The 22,964-nt window shown below is 53.6% G+C and overlaps 1 protein-coding gene across 8 annotated transcripts in view; it reads left to right on the top strand.

Annotated features, from left to right (window-relative positions):
• The window catches only part of SYNE2 (spectrin repeat containing nuclear envelope protein 2), a 1,840,150-nt gene that overhangs the window by 1,122,788 nt on the left and 694,398 nt on the right, over positions 1-22,964 (top strand). For all 8 annotated transcript variants that reach the window (XM_069638223.1, XM_069638224.1, XM_069638227.1 and 5 more), the window contains one exon: positions 14,653-14,886. In XM_069638223.1, coding sequence (XP_069494324.1) covers positions 14,653-14,886 — 234 coding nt within the window. The remainder of the gene's footprint in view (positions 1-14,652; positions 14,887-22,964) is intronic.

The following is a 22,964-nucleotide window of genomic DNA, read 5'->3' on the forward strand; positions in this document are numbered from 1 at the left end:
ATACTCCCTTGGGGTGGGCATGGCCAGGGCTTCTTTGCAATCCTAGATGCTCCATTGGGGTGGGCATGGCCAGGGCTTCCTTGCGATCCTAGTTGCCCCATTAGGGTGGGCATGGCCAGGGCTTCCTTGCGATCCTCGTTGCTCCATTGGGGTGGGCATGGCCAGGGCTTCCGAGTGATCCTAGATGCTCCCTTGGGGTGGGCATGGCCAGGGCTTCCTTGCGATCCTAGATGCTCCCTTGGGGTGGGCATGGCCAGGGCTTCCTTGCGATCCTAGATGCTCCATTGGGGTGAGCATGGCAGGGCTTCCTCCTTGTAATCCTAGATGCTCCATTGGGGTGGGCATGGCCAGGACATCCTTGCGATCCAATCTGCTCCATTGGGGTGGGCATGGCAGGGCTTCCTTGCGATCCTAGATGCTCCATTGGGGTGGGCATGGCCAGGGCTTCCTTGTGATCCTAGATACTCCATTGGGGTGGGCATGGCCAGGGTTTCCTTGCAATCCTAGACCCTCCATTGGGGTGGGCATGGCCAGGGCTTCCGTGCGATCCTAGATGCTCGCTTGGGGTGGGCATGGCCAGGCCTTCCTTGCGATCCTAGATTCTCCCTTGGGGCGGGCATGGCCAGGGCTTCCTTGCGATCCTAGATTCTCCATTGGGGTGGGCATGGCCAGGGCTTCCGTGTGATCCTAGATACTCCCTTGGGGTGGGCATGGCCAGGGCTTCTTTGCGATCCTAGATGCTCCATTGGGGTGGGCATGGCCAGGGTTTCCTTGCGATCCAAGTTGCTCCATTAGGGTGGGCATGGCCAGGGCTTCCTTGTGATCCTCGTTGCTCCATTGGGGTGGGCATGGCCAGGGCTTCCGAGTGATCCTAGATGCTCCCTTGGGGTGGGCATGGCCAGGGCTTCCTTGCGATCCTGGATGCTCCATTGGTGTGAGCATGGCAGGGCTTCCTCCTTGCAATCCTAGATGCTCCATTGGTGTGGGCATGGCCAGGGCTTCCTTGCGATCCAATCTGCTCCATTGGGGTGGGCATTGTCAGGGCTTCCTTGCGATCCTAGTTGCTTTATTGGGGTGGGCATGGCCAGGCCTTCCTTGCCATCCTGGATTCTCAATTGTGGTGGGCATGGCAGGGCTTCCTCCTTGCAATCCTAGATGCTCCATTGGGGTGGGCATGGCAGGACTTCCTCCTTGTAATCCTAGATGCTCCATTGGGGTGGGCATGGCCAGGGCTTGCTTGTGACCCTAGATTCTCCATTGGGGTGGGCATGGCCAGGGCTTCCTTGCGATCCAATCTGCTCCATTGGGGTGGGCATGGCCAGGGCTTCCTTGCGATCCTAGTTGCTCCATTGGCATGGATATGGCCAGGGCTTCCTTGCGATCCTAAATGCTCCATTGGGGTGGGCATGGCCAGGGCTTCCTTGCAATCCTAGATGCTCCCTTGGGGTGGGCATGGACAGGGCTTCCTTGCAATCCTAGCTGCTCCCTTGGGGTGGGCATGGCCAGGGCTTCCTTGTGATCCTAGGTGCTCCATTGGGGTGGGCATGGCCAGGCCTTTCTTGCCATCCTAGATTCTCCATTGGGGTGGGCATGGGAAGGCTTCCTCCTTGCAATCCGAGAAGCTCCATTGGGGTGGGCATGGCAGGGCTTCCTCCTTGCAATCCTAGACGCTCCATTGGGGTGGGCATGGCCAGGGCTTCCCTGCGATCCTAGCAGTTCCCTTGGAGTCGGCATTGCCAGGCCTTCCTTCCAAACTTAGATGCTCCATTGGGGTGGGCATGCCCAGGGCTTCTTTGCAAACATAGATGCTCCATTGGGGTGGGCATGCCCAGGGCTTCCTTGCAATCCTAGATGCTCCATTGGGGTGGGCAGGGCCAGGAATTCCTTGCAATCCTAGTTGCTCCATTGGGGTGGGCATGAACAGGGCTTCTGTGCGATCCTAGATGCTCCATTAGGGTGGGCATGGCCAGGGCTTCCTTTCAATCCTAGATGCTCAATTGGGGTGGTCATGGTCAGGGCTTCCTAGCGATCCTAGGTGCTCCATTGGGGTGGGCATGGCCAGGGCTTCCTTGCGATCCTAGATGCTCCATTGGGGTGAGCATGGCAGGGCTTCCTCCTTGCAATCCTAGATGCTCCATTGGGGTGGGCATGACCAGGGCTTCCTTGCGATCCAATCTGCTCCATTGGGGTGGGCATTGCCAGGGCTTCCTTGTGATCCTAGTTGCTCCATTGGCGTGGACATGGCCAGGGCTTCCTTGCGATCCTAGATGCTCCATTGGGGTGGGCATGGCCAGGCCTTCCTTGCCATCCTGGATTCTCAATTGGGGTGGGCTTGCAATCCTAGATGTTCCATTGGGGTGGGCATGGCAGCGCTTCCTCCTTGTAATCCTAGAAGCTCCATTGGGGTGGGCATGGCCAGGGCTTGCTTGTGATCCTAGATTCTCCATTGGGGTGGGCATGGCCAGGGCTTCCTTGCGATCCAATCTGCTCCATTGGGGTGGGCATGGCCAGGGCTTCCTTGTGATCCTAGTTGCTCCATTGGGGTGGACATGCCCAGGGCTTCCTTGCGATCCTAGATGCTCCATCGGGGTGGGCATGGCCCGGGCTTCCTTGCGATCCTAGGTGCTCCCTTGGGGTGGGCATGGCCAGGGGTTCCTTGCGATCCTAGCTGCTCCCTTGGGGTGGGCATGGACAGGGCTTCCTTGTGATCCTAGGTGCTCCATTGGGGTGGGCATGACCAGGGCTTCCTTGCGATCCTAGATGCTCCCTTGGGGTGGGCATGGCCAGGGGTTCCTTGCGATCCTAGCTGCTCCAGGGGTGGGCATTGCCAGGGCTTCCTTGTGATCCTAGTTGCTCTATTGGGGTGGACATGGCCAGGGCTTCCTTGCGATCCTAGTTGCTTTATTGGGGTGGGCATGGCCAGGCCTTTCTTGCCATCCTGGATTCTCAATTGGGGTGGGCTTGCAATCCTAGATGTTCCATTGGGGTGGGCATGGCAGGGCTTCCTCCTTGTAATCCTAGATGCTCCATTGGGGTGGGCATGGCCAGGGCTTGCTTGTGATCCTAGATTCTCCATTGGGGTGGGCATGGCCAGGGCTTCCTTGCAATCCAATCTGCTCCATTGGGGTGGGCATGGCCAGGGCTTCCTTGTGATCATAGTTGCTCCATTGGGGTGGACATGGCCAGGGCTTCCTTGCGATCCTAGATGCTCCATTGGGGTGGGCATGGCCAGGGCTTCCTTGCGATCCTAGGTGCTCCCTTGGGGTGGGCATGGCCAGGGCTTCCTTGCGATCCTAGCTGCTCCCTTGGGGTGGGCATGGACAGGGCTTCCTTGTGATCCTAGGTGCTCCATTGGGGTGGGCAAGGCCAGGCCTTACTTGCCACCCTAGATTCTCCATTGGGGTGGGCATGGGAAGGATTCCTCCTTGCAATCCGAGATGCTCCATTGGGGTGGGCATGGCAGGGCTTCCTCCTTGCAATCTTAGATGCTCCATTGGGGTGGGCATGGCCAGGGCTTCCCTGCGATCCTAGACGCTCCATTGGAGTCGGCATGGCCAGGCCTTCCTTGCAATCCCAGATGCTCCATTGGGGTGGGCATGGCCAGGAATTCCTTGCAATCCTAGTTGCTCCATTGGGGTGGGCATGAACAGGGCTTCTGTGCGATCCTAGATGCTTTATTAGGGTGGGCATGGCCAGGGCTTCCTTTCAATCCTAGATGCTCAATTGGGGTGGTCATGGCCAGGGCTTCCTAGCGATCCTAGGTGCTCCATTGGGGTGGGCCTGGCCAGGGCTTCCTTGCGATCCTAGATGCTCCATTGGGGTGAGCATGGCAGGGCTTCCTCCTTGCAATCCTAGATGCTCCATTGGGGTGGGCATGGCCAGGGCTTCCTTGCGATCCAATCTGCTCCATTGGGGTGGGCATTGCCAGGGCTTCCTTGCGATCCTAGTTGCTTTATTGAGGTGGTCATGGCCATGCCTTCCTTGCCATCCTGGATTCTCAATTGGGGTGGGCATGGCAGGGCTTCCTCCTTGCAATCCTAGATGTTCCATTGGGGTGGGCATGGCAGGGCTTCCTCCTTGTAATCCTAGATGCTCCATTGGGGAGGGCATGGCCAGGGCTTCCTTGCGATCCTAGATGCTCCATTGGGGTGGGCATGGCCAGGGCTTCCTTGCGATCCTAAGTGCTCCATTGGGCTGGGCATGGCCATGGCTTCCTTGCGATCCTAGGTGCTCCATTGGGGTGGGCATGGCCAGGGTTCCTTGCGATCCTAGATGCTCCATTGGGGTGGGCATGGCCAGGGCTTCCTTGCGATCCTAGGTGCTGCATTGGGGTGGGCATGGCCAGGGCTTCCTTTGATCCTAGATGCTCCATTGGGGTGGGCATGGCCAGGTCTTCCTTGCGATCCTAGATTCCCCCTTGGGCTTGGCATGGCCAGGGCTTCCTTGCAATTCTAGATTCCCCCTTGGGCTGGGCATGGCCAGGGCTTCCTTGCAATCCTAGTTGCTCCCGTGGGGTGGGCATGGCCAGGGCTTCCTTTTGATCCTAGCTGCTCCATTGGGGTGGGCATGGCCAGGGCTTCCTTGTGATCATAGATGTTCCCTTGGGGTGGGCATAGCCATGGCTTCCTTGCGAGCCTAGATGCTTTATTGGGTGGGCATGGCCAGGCCTTCCTTGCCATCCTGGATTCTCAATTGGGGTGGGCATGGCAGGGCTTCCTCCTTGCAATCCTAGATGCTCCATTGGGGTGGGCATGGCAGGGCTTCCTCCTTGCAATCCTAGATGCTCCATTGGGGTGGGCATGGCCAGGGCTTGCTTGTGATCCTAGATTCTCCATTGGGGTGGGCATGGCCAGGGCTTCCTTGCGATCCAATCTGCTCCATTGGGGTGGGCATGGCAGGGGCTTCCTTGCGATCCTAGATGCTCCATTGGTGTCAGCATGGCAGGGCTTCCTCCTTGCAATCCTAGATGCTCCATTGGGGTGGGCATGGCCAGGGCTTCCTTGCGATCCAATCTGCTCCATTGGGGTGGGCATTGTCAGGGCTTCCTTGCGATCCTAGTTGCTTTATTGGGGTGGGCATGGCCAGGCCTTCCTTGCCATCCTGGATTCTCAATTGTGGTGGGCATGGCAGGGCTTCCTCCTTGCAATCCTAGATGCTCCATTGGGGTGGGCATGGCCAGGGCTTGCTTGTGACCCTAGATTCTCCATTGGGGTGGGCATGGCCAGGGCTTCCTTGTGATCCAATCTGCTCCATTGGGGTGGGCATGGCCAGGGCTTCCTTGCGATCCTAGTTGCTCCATTGGCATGGACATGGCCAGGGCTTTCTTGCGATCCTAAATGCTCCATTGGGGTGGGCATGGCCAGGGCTTCCTTGCAATCCTAGATGCTCCCTTGGGGTGGGCATGGACAGGGCTTCCTTGCAATCCTAGCTGCTCCCTTGGGGTGGGCATGGCCAGGGCTTCCTTGTGATCCTAGGTGCTCCATTGGGGTGGGCATGGCCTGGCCTTACTTGCCATCCTAGATTCTCCATTGGGGTGGGCATGGGAAGGCTTCCTCCTTGCAATCCGAGAAGCTCCATTGGGGTGGGCATGGCAGGGCTTCCTCCTTGCAATCCTAGACGCTCCATTGGGGTGGGCATGGCCAGGGCTTCCCTGCGATCCTAGCAGTTCCCTTGGAGTCGGCATTGCCAGGCCTTCCTTCCAAACTTAGATGCTCCATTGGGGTGGGCATGCCCAGGGCTTCCTAGATGCTCCATTGGGGTGGGCATGGCCAGGAATTCCTTGCAATCCTAGTTGCTCCATTGGGGTGGGCATGAACAGGGCTTCTGTGCGATCCTAGATGTTCCATTAGGGTGGGCATGGCCAGGGCTTCCTTTCAATCCTAGATGCTCAATTGGGGTGGTCATGGCCAGGGCTTCCTAGCGATCCTAGGTGCTCCATTGGGGTGGGCATGGCCAGGGCTTCCTTGCGATCCTAGATGCTCCATTGGGGTGAGCATGGCAGGGCTTCCTCCTTGCAATCCTAGATGCTCCATTGGGGTGGGCATGGCCAGGGCTTCCTTGCGATCCAATCTGCTCCATTGGGGTGGGCATTGCCAGGGCTTCCTTGTGATCCTAGTTGCTCCATTGGGGTGGACATGGCCAGGGCTTCCTTGCGATCCTAGATGCTCCATTGGGGTGGGCATGGCCAGGCCTTCCTTGCCATCCTGGATTCTCAATTGGGGTTGGCTTGCAATCCTAGATGTTCCATTGGGGTGGGCATGGCAGCGCTTCCTCCTTGTAATCCTAGATGCTCCATTGGGGTGGGCATGGCCAGGGCTTGCTTGTGATCCTAGATTCTCCATTGGGGTGGGCATGGCCAGGGCTTCCTTGCGATCCAATCTGCTCCATTGGGGTGGGCATGGCCAGGGCTTCCTTGTGATCCTAGTTGCTCCATTGGGGTGGACATGTCCAGGGCTTCCTTGCGATCCTAGATGCTCCATTGGGGTGGGCATGGCCCGGGCTTCCTTGCGATCCTAGGTGCTCCCTTGGGGTGGGCATGGCCAGGGGTTCCTTGCGATCCTAGCTGCTCCCTTGGGGTGGGCATGGACAGGTCTTCCTTGTGATCCTAGGTGCTCCATTGGGGTGGGCATGGCCAGGGCTTCCTTGCGATCCTAGATGCTCCCTTGGGGTGGGCATGGCCAGGGGTTCCTTGCGATCCTAGCTGCTCCAGGGGTGGGCATTGCCAGGGCTTCCTTGTGATCCTAGTTGCTCTATTGGGGTGGACATGGCCAGGGCTTCCTTGCGATCCTAGTTGCTTTATTGGGGTGGGCATGGCCAGGCCTTCCTTGCCATCCTGGATTCTCAATTGGGGTGGGCTTGCAATCCTAGATGTTCCATTGGGGTGGGCATGGCAGGGCTTCCTCCTTGTAATCCTAGATGCTCCATTGGGGTGGGCAGGGCCAGGGCTTGCTTGTGATCCTAGATTCTCCATTGGGGTGGGCATGGCCAGGGCTTCCTTGCAATCCAATCTGCTCCATTGGGGTGGGCATGGCCAGTGCTTCCTTGTGATCCTAGTTGCTCCATTGGGGTGGACATGGCCAGGGCTTCCTTGCGATCCTAGATGCTCCATTGGGGTGGGCATGGCCAGGGCTTCCTTGCGATCCTAGGTGCTCCCTTGGGGTGGGCATGGCCAGGGCTTCCTTGCGATCCTAGCTGCTCCCTTGGGGTGGGCATGGACAGGGCTTCCTTGTGATCCTAGGTGCTCCATTGGGGTGGGCAAGGCCAGGCCTTACTTGCCATCCTAGATTCTCCATTGGGGTGGGCATGGGAAGGATTCCTCCTTGCAATCCGAGATGCTTCATTGGGGTGGGCATGGCAGGGCTTCCTCCTTGCAATCTTAGATGCTCCATTGGGGTGGGCATGACCAGGGCTTCCCTGCGATCCTAGACGCTCCATTGGAGTCGGCATGGCCAGGCCTTCCTTGCAATCCTAGATGCTCCATTGGGGTGGGCATGGCCAGGAATTCCTTGCAATCCTAGTTGCTCCATTGGGGTGGGCATGAACAGGGCTTCTGTGCGATCCTAGATTCTCCATTAGGGTGGGCATGGCCAGGGCTTCCTTGCAATCCTAGATGCTCAATTGGGGTGGTCATGGCCAGGGCTTCCTAGCGATCCTAGGTGCTCCATTGGGGTGGGCCTGGCCAGGGCTTCCTTGCGATCCTAGATGCTCCATTGGGGTGAGCATGGCAGGGCTTCCTCCTTGCAATCCTAGATGCTCCATTGGGGTGGGCATGGCCAGGGCTTCCTTGCGATCCAATCTGCTCCATTGGGGTGGGCATTGCCAGGGCTTCCTTGCGATCCTAGTTGCTTTATTGAGGTGGTCATGGCCAGGCCTTCCTTGCAATCCTGGATTCTCAATTGGGGTGGGCATGGCAGGGCTTCCTCCTTGCAATCCTAGATGTTCCATTGGGGTGGGCATGGCAGGGCTTCCTCCTTGTAATCCTAGATGCTCCATTGGGGAGGGCATGGCCAGGGCTTCCTTGCGATCCTAGATGCTCCATTGGGGTGGGCATGGCCAGGGCTTCCTTGCGATCCTAAGTGCTCCATTGGGCTGGGCATGGCCATGGCTTCCTTGCGATCCTAGGTGCTCCATTGGGGTGGGCATGGCCAGGGTTCCTTGCGATCCTAGGTGCTCCATTGGGGTGGGCATGGCCAGGGCTTCCTTGCGATCCTAGGTGCTGCATTGGGGTGGGCATGGCCAGGGCTTCCTTTGATCCTAGATGCTCCATTGGGGTGGACATGGCCAGGTCTTCCTTGCGATCCTAGATTCCCCCTTGGGCTTGGCATGGCCAGGGCTTCCTTGCAATTCTAGATTCCCCCTTGGGCTGGGCATGGCCAGGGCTTCCTTGCAATCCTAGTTGCTCCCGTGGGGTGGGCATGGCCAGGGCTTTCTTTTGATCCTAGCCGCTCCATTGGGGTGGGCATGGCCAGGGCTTCCTTGTGATCATAGATGTTCCCTTGGGGTGGGCATAGCCATGGCTTCCTTGCGAGCCTAGATGCTTTATTGGGTGGGCATGGCCAGGCCTTCCTTGCCATCCTGGATTCTCAATTGGGGTGGGCATGGCAGGGCTTCCTCCTTGCAATCCTAGATGCTCCATTGGGGTGGGCATGGCAGGGCTTCCTCCTTGCAATCCTAGATGCTCCATTGGGGTGGGCATGGCCAGGGCTTGCTTGTGATCCTAGATTCTCCATTGGGGTGGGCATGGCCAGGGCTTCCTTGCGATCCAATCTGCTCCATTGGGGTGGGCATGGCCAGGGCTTCCTTGCGATCCTAGTTGCTCCATTGGGGTGGACATGGCCAGGGCTTCCTTGCGATCCTAGATGCTCCATTGGGGTGGGCATGGCCCGGGCTTCCTTGCGATCCTAGGTGCTCCCTTGGGGTGGGCATGGCCAGGGGTTCCTTGCGATCCTAGCTGCTCCCTTGGGGTGGGCATGGACAGGGCTTCCTTGTGATCCTAGGTGCTCCATTGGGGTGGGCATGGCCAGGGCTTCCTTGCGATCCAAGATGCTCCCTTGGGGTGGGCATGGCCAGGGGTTCCTTGCGATCCTAGCTGCTCCAGGGGTGGGCATTGCCAGGGCTTCCTTGTGATCCTAGTTGCTCTATTGGGGTGGACATGGCCAGGGCTTCCTTGCGATCCTAGTTGCTTTATTGGGGTGGGCATGGCCAGGCCTTCCTTGCCATCCTGGATTCTCAATTGGGGTGGGCTTGCAATCCTAGATGTTCCATTGGGGTGGGCATGGCAGGGCTTCCTCCTTGTAATCCTAGATGCTCCATTGGGGTGGGCATGGCCAGGGCTTGCTTGTGATCCTAGATTCTCCATTGGGGTGGGCATGGCCAGGGCTTCCTTGCAATCCAATCTGCTCCATTGGGTTGGGCATGGCCAGGGCTTCCTTGTGATCCTAGTTGCTCCATTGGGGTGGACATGGCCAGGGCTTCCTTGCGGTCCTAGATGCTCCATTGGGGTGGGCATGGCCAGGGCTTCCTTGCGATCCTAGGTGCTCCCTTGGGGTGGGCATGGCCAGGGCTTCCTTGCGATCCTAGCTGCTCCCTTGGGGTGGGCATGGACAGGGCTTCCTTGTGATCCTAGGTGCTCCATTGGGGTGGGCAAGGCCAGGCCTTACTTGCCATCCTAGATTCTCCATTGGGGTGGGCATGGGAAGGATTCCTCCTTGCAATCCGAGATGCTCCATTGGGGTGGGCATGGCAGGGCTTCCTCCTTGCAATCTTAGATGCTCCATTGGGGTGGGCATGGCCAGGGCTTCCCTGCGATCCTAGACGCTCCATTGGAGTCGGCATGGCCAGGCCTTCCTTGCAATCCTAGATGCTCCATTGGGGTGGGCATGGCCAGGAATTCCTTGCAATCCTAGTTGCTCCATTGGGGTGGGCATGAACAGGGCTTCTGTGCGATCCTAGATGCTCCATTAGGGTGGGCATGGCCAGGGCTTCCTTGTAATCCTAGATGCTCAATTGGGGTGGTCATGGCCAGGGCTTCCTAGCGATCCTAGGTGCTCCATTGGGGTGGGCATGGCCAGGGCTTCCTTGCGATCCTAGATGCTCCATTGGGGTGAGCATGGCAGGGCTTCCTCCTTGCAATCCTAGATGCTCCATTGGGGTGGGCATTGCCAGGGCTTCCTTGCGATCCTAGTTGCTTTATTGAGGTGGGCATGGCCAGGCCTTCCTTGCCATCCTGGATTCTCAATTGGGGTGGGCATGGCAGGGCTTCCTCCTTGCAATCCTAGATGTTCCATTGGGGTGGGCATGGCAGGGCTTCCTCCTTGTAATCCTAGATGCTCCATTGGGGAGGGCATGGCCAGGGCTTCCTTGCGATCCTAGATGCTCCATTGGGGTGGGCATGGCCAGGGCTTCCTTGCGATCCTAAGTGCTCCATTGGGCTGGGCATGGCCATGGCTTCCTTGCGACCCTAGGTGCTCCATTGGGGTGGGCATGGCCAGGGTTCCTTGCGATCCTAGATGCTCCATTGGGGTGGGCATGGCCAGGGCTTCCTTGCGATCCTAGGTGCTGCATTGGGGTGGGCATGGCCAGGGCTTCCTTTGTTCCTAGATGCTCCATTGGGGTGGGCATGGCCAGGTCTTCCTTGCGATCCTAGATTCCCCCTTGGGCTTGGCATGGCCAGGGCTTCCTTGCAATTCTAGATTCCCCCTTGGGCTGGGCATGGCCAGGGCTTCCTTGCAATCCTAGTTGCTCCCGTGGGGTGGGCATGGCCAGGGCTTCCTTTTGATCCTAGCTGCTCCATTGGGGTGGGCATGGCCAGGGCTTCCTTGCGATCATAGATGTTCCCTTGGGGTGGGCATAGCCATGGCTTCCTTGCGAGCCTAGATGCTTTATTGGGTGGGCATGGCCAGGCCTTCCTTGCCATCCTGGATTCTCAATTGGGGTGGGCATGGCAGGGCTTCCTCCTTGCAATCCTAGATGCTCCATTGGGGTGGGCATGGCAGGGCTTCCTCCTTGCAATCCTAGATGCTCCATTGGGGTGGGCATGGCCAGGGCTTGCTTGTGATCCTAGATTCTCCATTGGGGTGGGCGTGGCCAGGGCTTCCTTGCGATCCAATCTGCTCCATTGGGCTGGGCATGGCCAGGGCTTCCTTGCGATCCTAGTTGCTCCATTGGGGTGGACATGGCCAGGGCTTCCTTGCGATCCTAGATGCTCCATTGGGATGGGCATGGCCAGGGCTTCCTTGCAATCCTAGATGCTCCCTTGGGGTGGGCATGGCCAGGGCTTCCTTGTGATCCTAGCTGCTCCCTTGGGGTGGGCATGGCCAGGGCATCCTTGTAATCCTAGGTGCTCCATTAGGGTGGGCATGGCCAGGGCTTCCTTGTGATCCTTGATGCTCCCTTGGGATGGGCATGGCCAGGGGTTCCTTGCGATCCTACCTGCTCAATTGGGGTGGGCATGGCCAGGGCTTCCTTGTGATCCTTGATGCTCCCTTGGGGTGGGCATGGCCAGGGGTTCCTTGCGATCCTACCTGCTCCATTGGGGTGGGCATGGCCAGGCCTTGCTTGACATCCAAGATTCTCCATTGGGGTGGGCATGGGAAGGCTTCCTCCTTGCAATCCTAGATGCTCCATTGGGGTGGGCATGGCAGGGCTTCCTCCTTGCAATCCTAGATGCTCCATTGGGGTGGGAATGGCCAGGGCTTCCCTGCGATCCTAGACGCTCCATTGCAGTCGGCATGGCCAGGCCTTCCTTGCAAACTTAGACGCTCCATTGGGGTGGGCATGCCCAGGGCTTCCTTGCAAACTTAGATGATCCATTGGGGTGGGCATGCCCAGGGCTTCCTTGCAAACCTAGATGCTCCATTGGGGTGGGCATGGCCAGGGCTTCCTTGCGATCCCAGATGCTCCATTGGGGTGGGCATGGCCAGGGCTTCCTTGCGATCCTAGATACTCCATTGGGGTTGGCATGGCCAGGGTTTCCTTGCGATCCTAGATCCTCCATTGGGGTGGGCATGGCCAGGGCTTCCATGCGATCCTAGATGCAGCCTTGGGGTGGGCATGGCCAGGGCTTCCTTGCAATCCTACTTGCTCCATTAGGGTGGGCATGGCCAGGGCTTCCGTGCGATCTTAGATGCTCGCTTGGGGTGGGCAAGGCCAGGCCTTCCTTGCAATCCTAGATTCTCCCTTGGGGCGGGCATGGCCAGGGCTTCCTTGCGATCCTAGATTCTCCATTGGGGTGGGCATGGCCAGGGCTTCCGTGCGATCCTAGATACTCCCTTGGGGTGGGCATGGGCAGGGCTTCTTTGCGATCCTAGATGCTCCATTGGGGTGGGCATGGCCAGGGCTTCCTTGCAATCCTAGTTGCTCCATTAGGGTGGGCATGGCCAGGGCTTCCTTGCGATCCTCGTTGCTCCATTGAGGTGGGCATGGCCAGGGCTTCCGTGTGATCCTAGATGCTCCCTTGGGGTGGGCATGGCCAGGGCTTCCTTGCGATCCTAGATGCTCCCTTGGGGTGGGCATGGCCAGGGCTTCCTTGCGATCCTAGATGCTCCATTGGGGTGAGCATGGCAGGGCTTCCTCCTTGCAATCCTAGATTTTCCATTGGGGTGGGCATGGCCAGGGCTTCCTTGCAATCCAATCTGCTCCATTGGGGTGGGCATGGCCAGGGCTTCCTTGCGATCCTAGATGCTCCCTTGGGGTGGGCATGGCCTGGGCTTCCTTGCGATCTTAGATGCTCCATTGGGGTGAGCATGGCAGGGCTTCCTCCTTGCAATCCTAGATTTTCCATTGGGGTGGGCATGGCCAGGGCTTCCTTGCGATCCAATCTGCTCCATTGGGGTGGGCATTGCCAGGGCTTCCTTGCGATTCTAGTTGCTTTATTGGGGTGGGCATGGCCAGGCCTTCCTTGCCATCCTGGATTCTCAATTGGGGTGGGCATGGCACGGCTTCCTCCTTGCAATCCTAGATGCTCCATTGGGGTGGGCATGGCCAGGGTTTGCTTGTGGTCCTAGATTCTCCATTGGGGTGGGCATGGCCAGGGCTTCCTTGCGATCCAATCTGCTCCATTGGGGTGGGCATGGCCAGGGCTTCCTTGCGATCCTAGTTGCTCCATTGGGGTGGACATGGCCAGGGCTTCCTTGCGATCCTAGATGCTCCATTGGGGTGGGCATGGCCAGGGCTTCCTTGCAATCCTAGTTGCTCCCTTGTGGTGGGCATGGCAAGGGCTTCCTTGCGATCCTAGCTGCTCCCTTGGGGTGGGCATGGCCAGGGCTTCCTTGTGATCCTAGGTTCTCCATTGGGGTGGGCATGGCTAGGGCTTCCTTGCGATCCTAGATGCTCCCTTGGGGTGGGTATGGCCAGGGGTTCCTTGCGATCCTAGCTGCTCCATTGGGGTGGGTATGGCCAGGCCTTACTTGCCATCCTAGATTCTCCATTGGGGTGGGCATGGTCAGGCTTCCTCCTTGCAATCCTATATGCTCCATTGGGGTGGGCATGGCAGGTCTTCCTCCTTGCAATCCTAGATGCTCCATTGGGGTGGGCATGGCCAGGGCTTCCCTGCGATCCTAGACGCTCCATTGGAGTCGGCATGGCCAGGCCTTCCTTGCAAACTTAGATGCTCCATTGAGGTGGGCATGCCCAGGGCTTCCTTGCAAACTTAGATGCTCCATTGGGGTGGGCATGCCCAGGGCTTCCTTGCAAACCTAGATGCTCCATTGGGGTGGGCATGGCCAGGGCTTCCTTGCGATCCAAGATGCTCCCTTGGGGTGGGCATGGCCAGGGCTTCCTTGCGATCCTAGATCCTCCATTGGGGTGGGCATGGCCAGGGCTTCCTTGCGATCCTAGATTCAGCCTTGGGGTGGGCATGGCCAGGGCTTCCTTGCAATCCTAGTTGCTCCATTGGGGTGGGCATGGCCAGGGCTTCCGTGCAATCCTAGATGCTCCCTTGGGGTGGACATGGCCAGGCCTTCCTTGCGATCCTAGATTCTCCCTTGGGGTGGGCATGGCCAGGGCTTCCTTGCGATCCTAGATTCTCCATTGGGGTGGGCATGGCTAGGGCTTCCGTGCGATCCTAGATACTCCCTTGGGGTGGGCATGGCCAGGGCTTCTTTGCGATCCTAGATGCTCCATTGGGGTGGGCATGGCCAGGGCTTCCTTGCGATCCTAGTTGCTTCATTAGGGTGGACATGGCCAGGGCTTATTTGCGATCCTAGTTGCTCCATTGGGGTGGGCATGGCCAGGGCTTCCGTGCGATCCTAGATGCTCCCTTGGGGTGGGCATGGCCAGGGCTTCCTTGCGATCCTAGTTGCTCCATTGGGGTGGGCATGGCCAGGGCTTCTGTGAGATCCTACATACTCCCTTGGGGTGGGCATGGCCAGGGCTTCCTTGTGATCCTAGATGCTCCATTGGGGTGGGCATGGCCAGGGCTCCCTTGCGATCCTAGATGCTCGCTTGGGGTGGGCATGGCCAGGGCTTCCTTGCGATCCTAGTTGCTCCATTGGGGTGGGCATGGCCAGGGCTTCTGTGCGATCCTAGATGCTTCCTTGGGGTGGGCATGGCCAGGGCTCCCTTGCAATCCTAGATGCTCAATTGGGGTGGGCATGGCCAGGGTTCCTTGCGATCCTAGATGCTCCATTGTTCTTCTTCTTCCCCATCTCTTAGGAGCTTGAAGACTCATCCATCGAGAGCCCACTAGACCAGAGACAAGCAATGCCTGTCATCCCGGGACAGCAACCAGCTGAAGAGGGCAACATTACGGATGAATGGCGCCAGAGCCAGGCTAAATATCAACACAAGTTGCAAGACGTACTTGAATGTATAAAGCAGCTGAAGAGTGCCAACGTCTGTGGGGTTGGACTTGACTCTTCAGTAGAGAAACCATCAAGGAAGATCAAGGTACTTTTCCCAACACATTTATAGGTCACAGCTTGACAATATTTAGAGTGAAACTTGCAATGTAGTGCTTTGGTGTCCGTGTCAACATCTAACCATGATGGCTACCTCCTTGCTCTGAAATGTAGCACTCAAGTAAAAACAGGGTTCCCTACAAAGAGGGGGAATTGTCACCTGATAACAAGGGCGATTGGAAAGACTGTCACTCTCACTCCATAACTTCCCATCATGAAATGACAATCCCCAAAGCCGTGTACTCGCGGGGCGGGGTGGGGGCTCTCTCCTGATTCCCAGGCTGGTGGGAGAGAATGTTACTCCATAACTTCCCATCAGGAAGTGGCAATCCCCATAGCAGTGTGTGCAGTGGGCCATCATGCCATGAAACATGCCACACCAGAGAAACCACCACTGCTTACTTTTCGGAATAGTCGAAGAAACCTATAACCAAGGGCGACTTGGCTATATCACCACATCTAAACCCTGTGTTGCTCTCACATCCTTGGCCGCCACCGTGACTGAGTGTGGAACAAGCACTGCTTGAGGGGTACCCGTTCCTCTGCATTAGATGAGGGGACATTCTACCACATCCTTTGCAGCATTTTAGAGGTGGGGTAAGGAGATAGTCTTCATGGCATTGTAGGGTTCTGGGTGGTGGTGGGGAGGCATTGAAAGGTGGGTATGGGAGGCTTGCTCCCATTAACATGCTGCAATGAGTGGTCCCTGATCTGTTCTTGGGGGGAGCCGCAGAACCCCTGCATTCTGAACAGCCTGCAAGGACTAACTTTCAAACAGCACGAGAGTTACCAGGAGGCCTCAGCCAATTTCCATGTCCCTAATGGCACGTCAGGAAGCCTCAGCCAACTTCCATGTCCCTAATGCACGTCAGGAAGTCTCAGCCAACTTCCATGTCCCTAATGGCACACCAGGAAGCCTCAGCCAACTTCCATGTCCCGAATGGCACATCAGGAAGTCTCAGCCATCCTCCATGTCCCGAATGGCACATCAGGAAGCCTCAGACAACTTCCATGTCCCGAATGGCACGTCAGGAAGCCTCAGCCAACTTCCATGTCCCTAATGGCATGGACAAGTCCAGTATTATAGTATGATCCCCAAATACACGTTCACAGCCCCTTCAAGGTATCAAAATGACTTATTATTACTCTGACAGAGACTGGTTCTCCAATTGTGAAAACATAATCAAAATATCGAGGCTGAGTACCCCAAAAGGAAATAAACCGAACACGGGTTACAAAGGAACATACAAAGAACTTTATTTTATACTGAATCCAGTTACAAAAACAGAGCAAAATCAGATAGCTATCGGTACAACACAACGAACTCCAGCGTGGTTCAGAGTGTTCAGTGAGAGACGTTGTACATTAGAATGCATTCGCTTTTTATACACTTGGTGGGCAAGATGTCCAGCCCCACTTCGAGTTAATATTCCATGTAATACATCACCGATCTAGGGTTCGTGCCAAGTCTCGAACAACCGCATATAACTGGTTTGCCTTTAATACATGTATCAACAAGCCTCTGCAATAACTGTGTATTCTAAGATTTTTCCATGCAGGCCTTCTCAAACATTAATACAATGTAGTAAAACAAGTGTTCTACTTTCAGTATTTGAATACATTGTTTCAACATATGCTTGTGGATTAGTTTCATTCCACGAGTAATTTTTTACACACAGGTCAACGAAGGACAAGGTCTCAGTTCACGACCTCAACAAGTGGCCTGCAGGCAAGTTACATATTAGCTATGTACAGAGGTCAAGACGGCCATGTTGTATTTTAGAATGACATTGTCCACCATTTTAACTCACAGGGTGACTTTTACAAAGCGAATACTAAAATGGCAGATTGGCCTAAAATGGCGGCTTATATTGATTTAAGATCAGGACCTTGCAACACGGATTCTCTCGCAAGCGACTTTCGAGCAGCTTGGCGTAGGCCAATATACATATATTTATTGCAATAGGAGGCACGATATAATTTCTCTTTTGACAAACCCTCCTTTTGGCCTATGCCAAGTGCTAAAACTACTTTGGATCTCCTTGCAAATAACTCCATGCATCATCGTCCATGCACCCTGAATCACTATCGGAAATATCTATTGCCATTAGGTCATTTACTAAAATATCTTTCAACACATATTCTTTGGAAGTTTTATCCGGGGCATACACTTTATGTCCTATCAAACCTATCGCTTGTGCGCAACATCCCCCTAGCATCGAACACATACCAGGTAGACTCTGAATACAACAACAAAGAAACAACAGGATTCCCAAAATAATTAGCAAGACCGAAAGTACCTTCCAACCCCAAGATCGCAAGAAGTCCCAGGACCAAGCGCTTAGGTCCCAGTTTCCCTCGGGAACATGCACTTCGGAACTAAGGACGTGCAGATTCTGTATTGCCTTGAAGATAGTTGGGGAGGAATCTGGTGCGAAAACACAGCAAGCGGACCCCACTAATTTACACACTCCACCACACTCAGCCAGATTGACATCTAATGCCATTCGGTTTTGAAGTGCTACTAATCTTATCGCCTTTTGTTCTAACGTCATATTATAGAGTATGTCCGTGGTCCGGTTGATGGTTCTCTCCACTACTCTCGCTAGTTTTCTAATATCTTCTGAATTCGCTATCTGCCCCCAAAATGGCACAACTGATTTAGCTATATCTCCCAAGATTTGTGCTGGGGTGTCACCATTCTTGTCCCGCCGTGGACGAGCCTTTGAAATTTCTCTTGCACTAGCTGTAAACACCCCAGGTAACAGGATCCCTAAATAACAGGTTCCCTGCCAATCCCTGGGCAACCATGGGAATGCTACATTGCTGCAGACAAAGTAGACATGTTCGCCTACATACAAAGGTCTGTTTTCCCCAGTCAAATTCGCAACGTTGGCACAACCTAGAAAATTTCCCATTGACTGAGTTCCATTCCTTTGTATGCAAAAAGAAACTGAATCGGGGCTATGGTTAACAGTGTAAGAAGGAGGCATGGCATCCTTATTGCCAATTGGAGCTATTTTAAAGGAAATCAAAGATTGGAAAGGACGAGACAATTTATCAGAAGGCCTAATAGAAGCAACATTCGGTTTACTCCTGTTTGCGAAAAGCGAGCATCCCAGGGGAGTCAAAACACGTTTCTCAAAACTATTCAAATTGGTGCCATCAAAGTTCCCTGAGATGCTATCATTCCACCGGCCAAAGAATAGTGTTCTACGAGAAGCATAGCAAGCAGTTGTCAACGGTAAAGGATGAATATACCAACCTAGCCCCTTATCCCCGTGTTGCGGTAAATGTGAGCAGACCCAGCAGTTAGATTTATTAAAAATGGCATGTGTAGCATTCATGATAAGCAGTAAAGTGTTATTGTGGTACCTTTGTCTGTGCTGAGAATCCCTAGGGGATAGAGTATGCAAATGTACAAAGGGAGTAGGGACAATAGGTGCACTTTCAGTAGGCAACAAAAGTTCTAAAGAATGAGTTTCCTCAAGGTACCACAATCCTAAGGCAGTGACTATTAAAAAACCGAATATCATTATAAAGATACAGCAATACATTTTCGGGTCCCAGGCATTTTGTCCATTGTCCTGGTTGGTCACCCCCTTATTTACAAGTCCCATACGAGCAGTAGCGGTAGCAGGCATTGTAGTCTTCAAACGGATACTCCAAAGTTCGCTGTGGCCCGGGCCCTCGTATCGCACAGGTGAAGCTTCTCGTACCTGGTGATAAATCAAATACAGGTTTTTAGTCATCTGACTACAATAATCTGAAAGTAATACATTTTCAACATTTCTCAATGACTTGTATTTAGGAAGGCTCCAAATTTTGGCAGGTCTCCCCATTACCACCTCAAATGGAGAGAGCCCAGTCTTAGTTTGAGGGGTTGTACGCATGGATAACAACACGATCGGTAAGGCGTCCGGCCATTTTAGTTTGGTGCCGGCACACGTCTTAGCAAGCTTGTTCTTAATAATACCGTTGTGCCTTTCTACTAGTCCGGCGCTCTGAGCATGTCTGGCCGAATGGAACCGTTTGTCAATTCGTAATGCCGTACATATCTGCAGAATTACAGCAGCGACAAAATCTGGACCATTGTCCGACCAGATAACTCTTGGTAGTCCGAACCGCGGGAAGTATTCCCTTAACATGATTTTTGCAGTAGTCATAGCTGTAGCATCTTTAACAGGGAAATCCTCAACCCATTTACTAAAGGCACAGATAACCACCAGCACATATTTCTTATTATTACATTGTTCCATTTCAATAAAGTCAAAGTGGATCACTTCGAAGGGGACAGAGGGTGGCCCAAAACTTCCCCTTGGAGTTACTGTCCCCTTTCCCACATTGTGTTGTAGGCAAATCATGCAATCCTGGATGTAGCACTTGGCAATTTTCGAAATCTTGTCATTTACCCAAACTTTCTCTAACATTTTTGTCATCTTCTGGGCACATACATGCGTAGGACCATGGGCCATGATGACCATCATCATTACATATGCGTCAGGGAGTAGCCATTTCCCTTCCACTATATCCACCCAACAGCCGTCATCCATCGCATAAGCATTTACAGTCTCCCTTGAAACATACATCTCCGTATGGGGTTCGGTAGCAGTTTGTCTAGCTATCTGATCAGCGAAAGCATTCCCTTTCCCTATATCATCTGTAATCTTTCGATGTGCTGCATATTTCATAACTGCTAACTGAGTAAGGAGCGCAAGCGCTGAGAGTAGTTGTACTATTAGGGAGCCATGTTGGATTTTGGTGCCACCTGAAGTTAGGAACCCTCTCTCTGACCAAAGTCTCCCAAAGTTGTGAACTACCCCAAAGGCATACTGACTATCAGTATATATATTTACTGCAAGCCCTTCGGAAAGTGCACAAGCTCGGGTCAGTGCTATAATCTCTGCGGCCTGTGCATAATTATGCGTGATTCTCTTAGTTTCCACAACCGTGCTTAATGTAGTGATTGCATAATCAGCTGTGGATGTACCTTCCGGAAGTTTGAAGCAGGAGCCATCACAAAACAGCTCTCCTTGCGGATTATCCAAAATGAGTATCTTTCAAATCAATTCTACCCTTTGTCTCTTGCTCGGTCGTATATAAACAATCATGTGGCACTTCATCGCCGCAAGTAGTATCTTGCCGGAAAGGTAGGAGTTCAGCCGGATTAAGAACACAACACTTCTTAATTTGAATGTGAGGAGCAAACAAGATCAATTCATATCTTGTCAACCGTGCAGAAGTGAGGTGTTGCGTTTGAGTTTGGTTCAGTAGAACATCTACAGAGTGAGGCACCATCAGGGTTAGATCATGGCCTAGGACCATTCCCTCACTCTGTTTTACAGACGCAGCAGCGACAGCTCGCAAACATCTTGGCAAAGCGCATGCTACAGGATCAAGGGCGGAAGAAAAGTAACCGCACGGCCTATTCTTCCCTCCATGTTCCTGCGTTAATACAGCCAAAGCACATCCATCACATTCATGCACAAACAACACAAAGGCCTTTCCATAGTTTGGTGTGCCCAAAACTGGTGCAGAGCATAATGCAGTCTTAAGCAAGTCAAACGATTTCTGGTGTACCGTGTTCCATAGCAATGGCGAAGAAATGCCCTTCTTCGTCAAAGCCAACATCGATTTGATCACTAGTGAAAAATTTGGGATCCACAACCTACAGCAAGAAGCCATACCTATCAAGGCTCTAACTTCCTTCTGTGTATTTGGGACAGACATGCCAGAAATGTGTTTTATTCTTTCAGGTGTCAATCTTCTTCCCTCCTTTGACAGGAGATAGCCTAAATAGGCGACCTCCTGACAACAATATTGACATTTTTTAAGCGAAGCTTTGTGACCATGCTTGGCTAGATGGATAAGCAATAACACAGTGCCCTCCTTACAGGCACTCTCAGAGTCAGAAGCTAAAAAGAAATCATCAATATACTGAAGCAAAGTACAGGTAGAGGGCAATTCAAGGGTATGAAGTTGTTCTTTCAAAGCCCTACTATAAATGCTAGGACTCACTGAGTACCCTTGAGGTTCACGAATAAATGTGAACGAGCGTCCCCCTAAGGTGAACGCGAACAAGTATCTACTATCCTTGTGTATAGGAATACTAAAGAAAGCATTCTTTAGATCCACCACACTGAAGTAAGTAGCTGTAGCTGGAATCATGGTTAGGATTGTCGTTACATCAGGCACAATTGGAAATTGTGGAGCCACAACTTTATTAATGGCACGTAAATCAATTAAGAAACGGAATGGAATTGCATTATCGCCTTTCTTGTACACGGGTAAGATCGGACTATTACACAAACTTCCTGAAATTTCTTCAATCACCCCCCGATGCACAAAATCGGAAACAATGCATTTCAAAACTCGCTCGCCCTCAACTGAAATCTTATACTGGGGAATGCCTGGCAGCGCAATTCCATTTTTCAAAACTATCTTGACAGGCTCAATCTGTTAAACACCAACATCATTGTCGTCGACAGCCCACAAGCTCTCTGGTACATTAATGAATTCTGGAGGCAAAGGTCTAGTCAAGAATTGCAAGACAGACAATTGCTCTGGTGAAATCGTCAAGCGCACCCCATCAGAAGATCAATAAATCACTGCATTTAATTCTTTTAACAGATTCAACCCCAGCAAGTTCTCTCCGCAATCCAAAGTCAACAGAAATGGACAATGGTCCGTAAAGGGACCCAAAGAAATAGGTACCGGCATAGAAACCGGACAAACAACTGGTGTACCAGAAAACCCTACAGAAACATTGGTTTGCCCTGACAGTGGAATGTTTGGAACCCGTGAATGATCAATGGAACACTTCTGTGCTCCAGTGTCTATCAAAAACTGATGTTTCCTATTTCCCACTACCATTTCAACGTAGGGACCTTTCTGATTGACGGGAATAGGTGTAGGTCCCAAACCCTGCTTCGGGCAATCCTAACGAAACAAAATATCATCAAAAGGAAGCTCTTCAGATAAATATGCAGCGGAAGGATGATCACATATGTTCCTGGTGTCCACACTCGACGTCTGATTGTCCTGTGAGAAAGGTTGCTGAGGGTCCTGTGCAAACTGACCTCTACCAGGGCTCCCTACACCCGGGTGACCTCTGGATCTCCTACCCATATTTCCAAATGTATTATTTGCCCTTTGTTGAAGGACGGGGCATTGTGCTCGCCAATGACCCTCTCGACGACAATAAGCGCACTGGTTAATGTTCACAGGACCCAAGGGCACATTCCCCTGCGGGACCTACTGACCTCTAACCTGAGAACTACCCCCTCTGGGGCCTTTAACAATTTGCTACAATAGCACTTTAGTTTTCAAATCGCCTTTTCGTTTTTCAACCCTATCTTTTTACTTGTTGACACGGTTCTCGTAGTACTGAGCTATGTGCAGTACTTCTGATTGTGATTTTGCCTGCCAAGCGCTCTCAGAAGACATCATTTGTGACTGGATGTCAGGCAGCAATCCATGCACAAATGTATCCATGAACAACCTTTTCCCAGACTCTGTGCCTAGGTCTTGTCCACTGAAATCCGAGAATACCTGTTCGAACCGATTAAAGAACTCGGTAGCACCCTCAGACTTTCCTTGGACACAGGCCGTAAGTTTGTCCCATATAATTCTTTTTTCTGGAATTATAGTTTTTAATTTTGCAATAATTCTATCAGGCAAAGTATCACCTGAGGCGGTCTTTCACCAGCTGGCCTTTCTCCATCGAATCTAGTTATATTCACCCATGCATCCTTGGTACGTCGTCTATAGTTCTAACTTGATTCCACAAATCTACGGGCAGGAGTACAGGGAATAACAAATCGATATCACCTAAGGTGAACACTGAGCATTGCAAGACGGACTCTATTTCTTTATAGAATCCTGGCGGATTTTTCCTAATATCAGGAATGGATTGCCTAATAGTATTCACTTCCTGTCTTGAGAACGGGACGTGAACGAACTGTGATACATAATGTGCAGGAATGTCCACAGCGACTATACCCTGTGCAGCATCGGCCGCAATCTCAACCTTCGGGACAAATGTCGGAGGAACCTCTCTCATAGGCA

This window comes from Ambystoma mexicanum, chromosome 14 (genome assembly GCF_040938575.1).
Source record: "Ambystoma mexicanum isolate Mex_15411 chromosome 14, UKY_AmexF1_1, whole genome shotgun sequence".
Classification (NCBI taxonomy): domain Eukaryota; kingdom Metazoa; phylum Chordata; class Amphibia; order Caudata; family Ambystomatidae; genus Ambystoma; species Ambystoma mexicanum.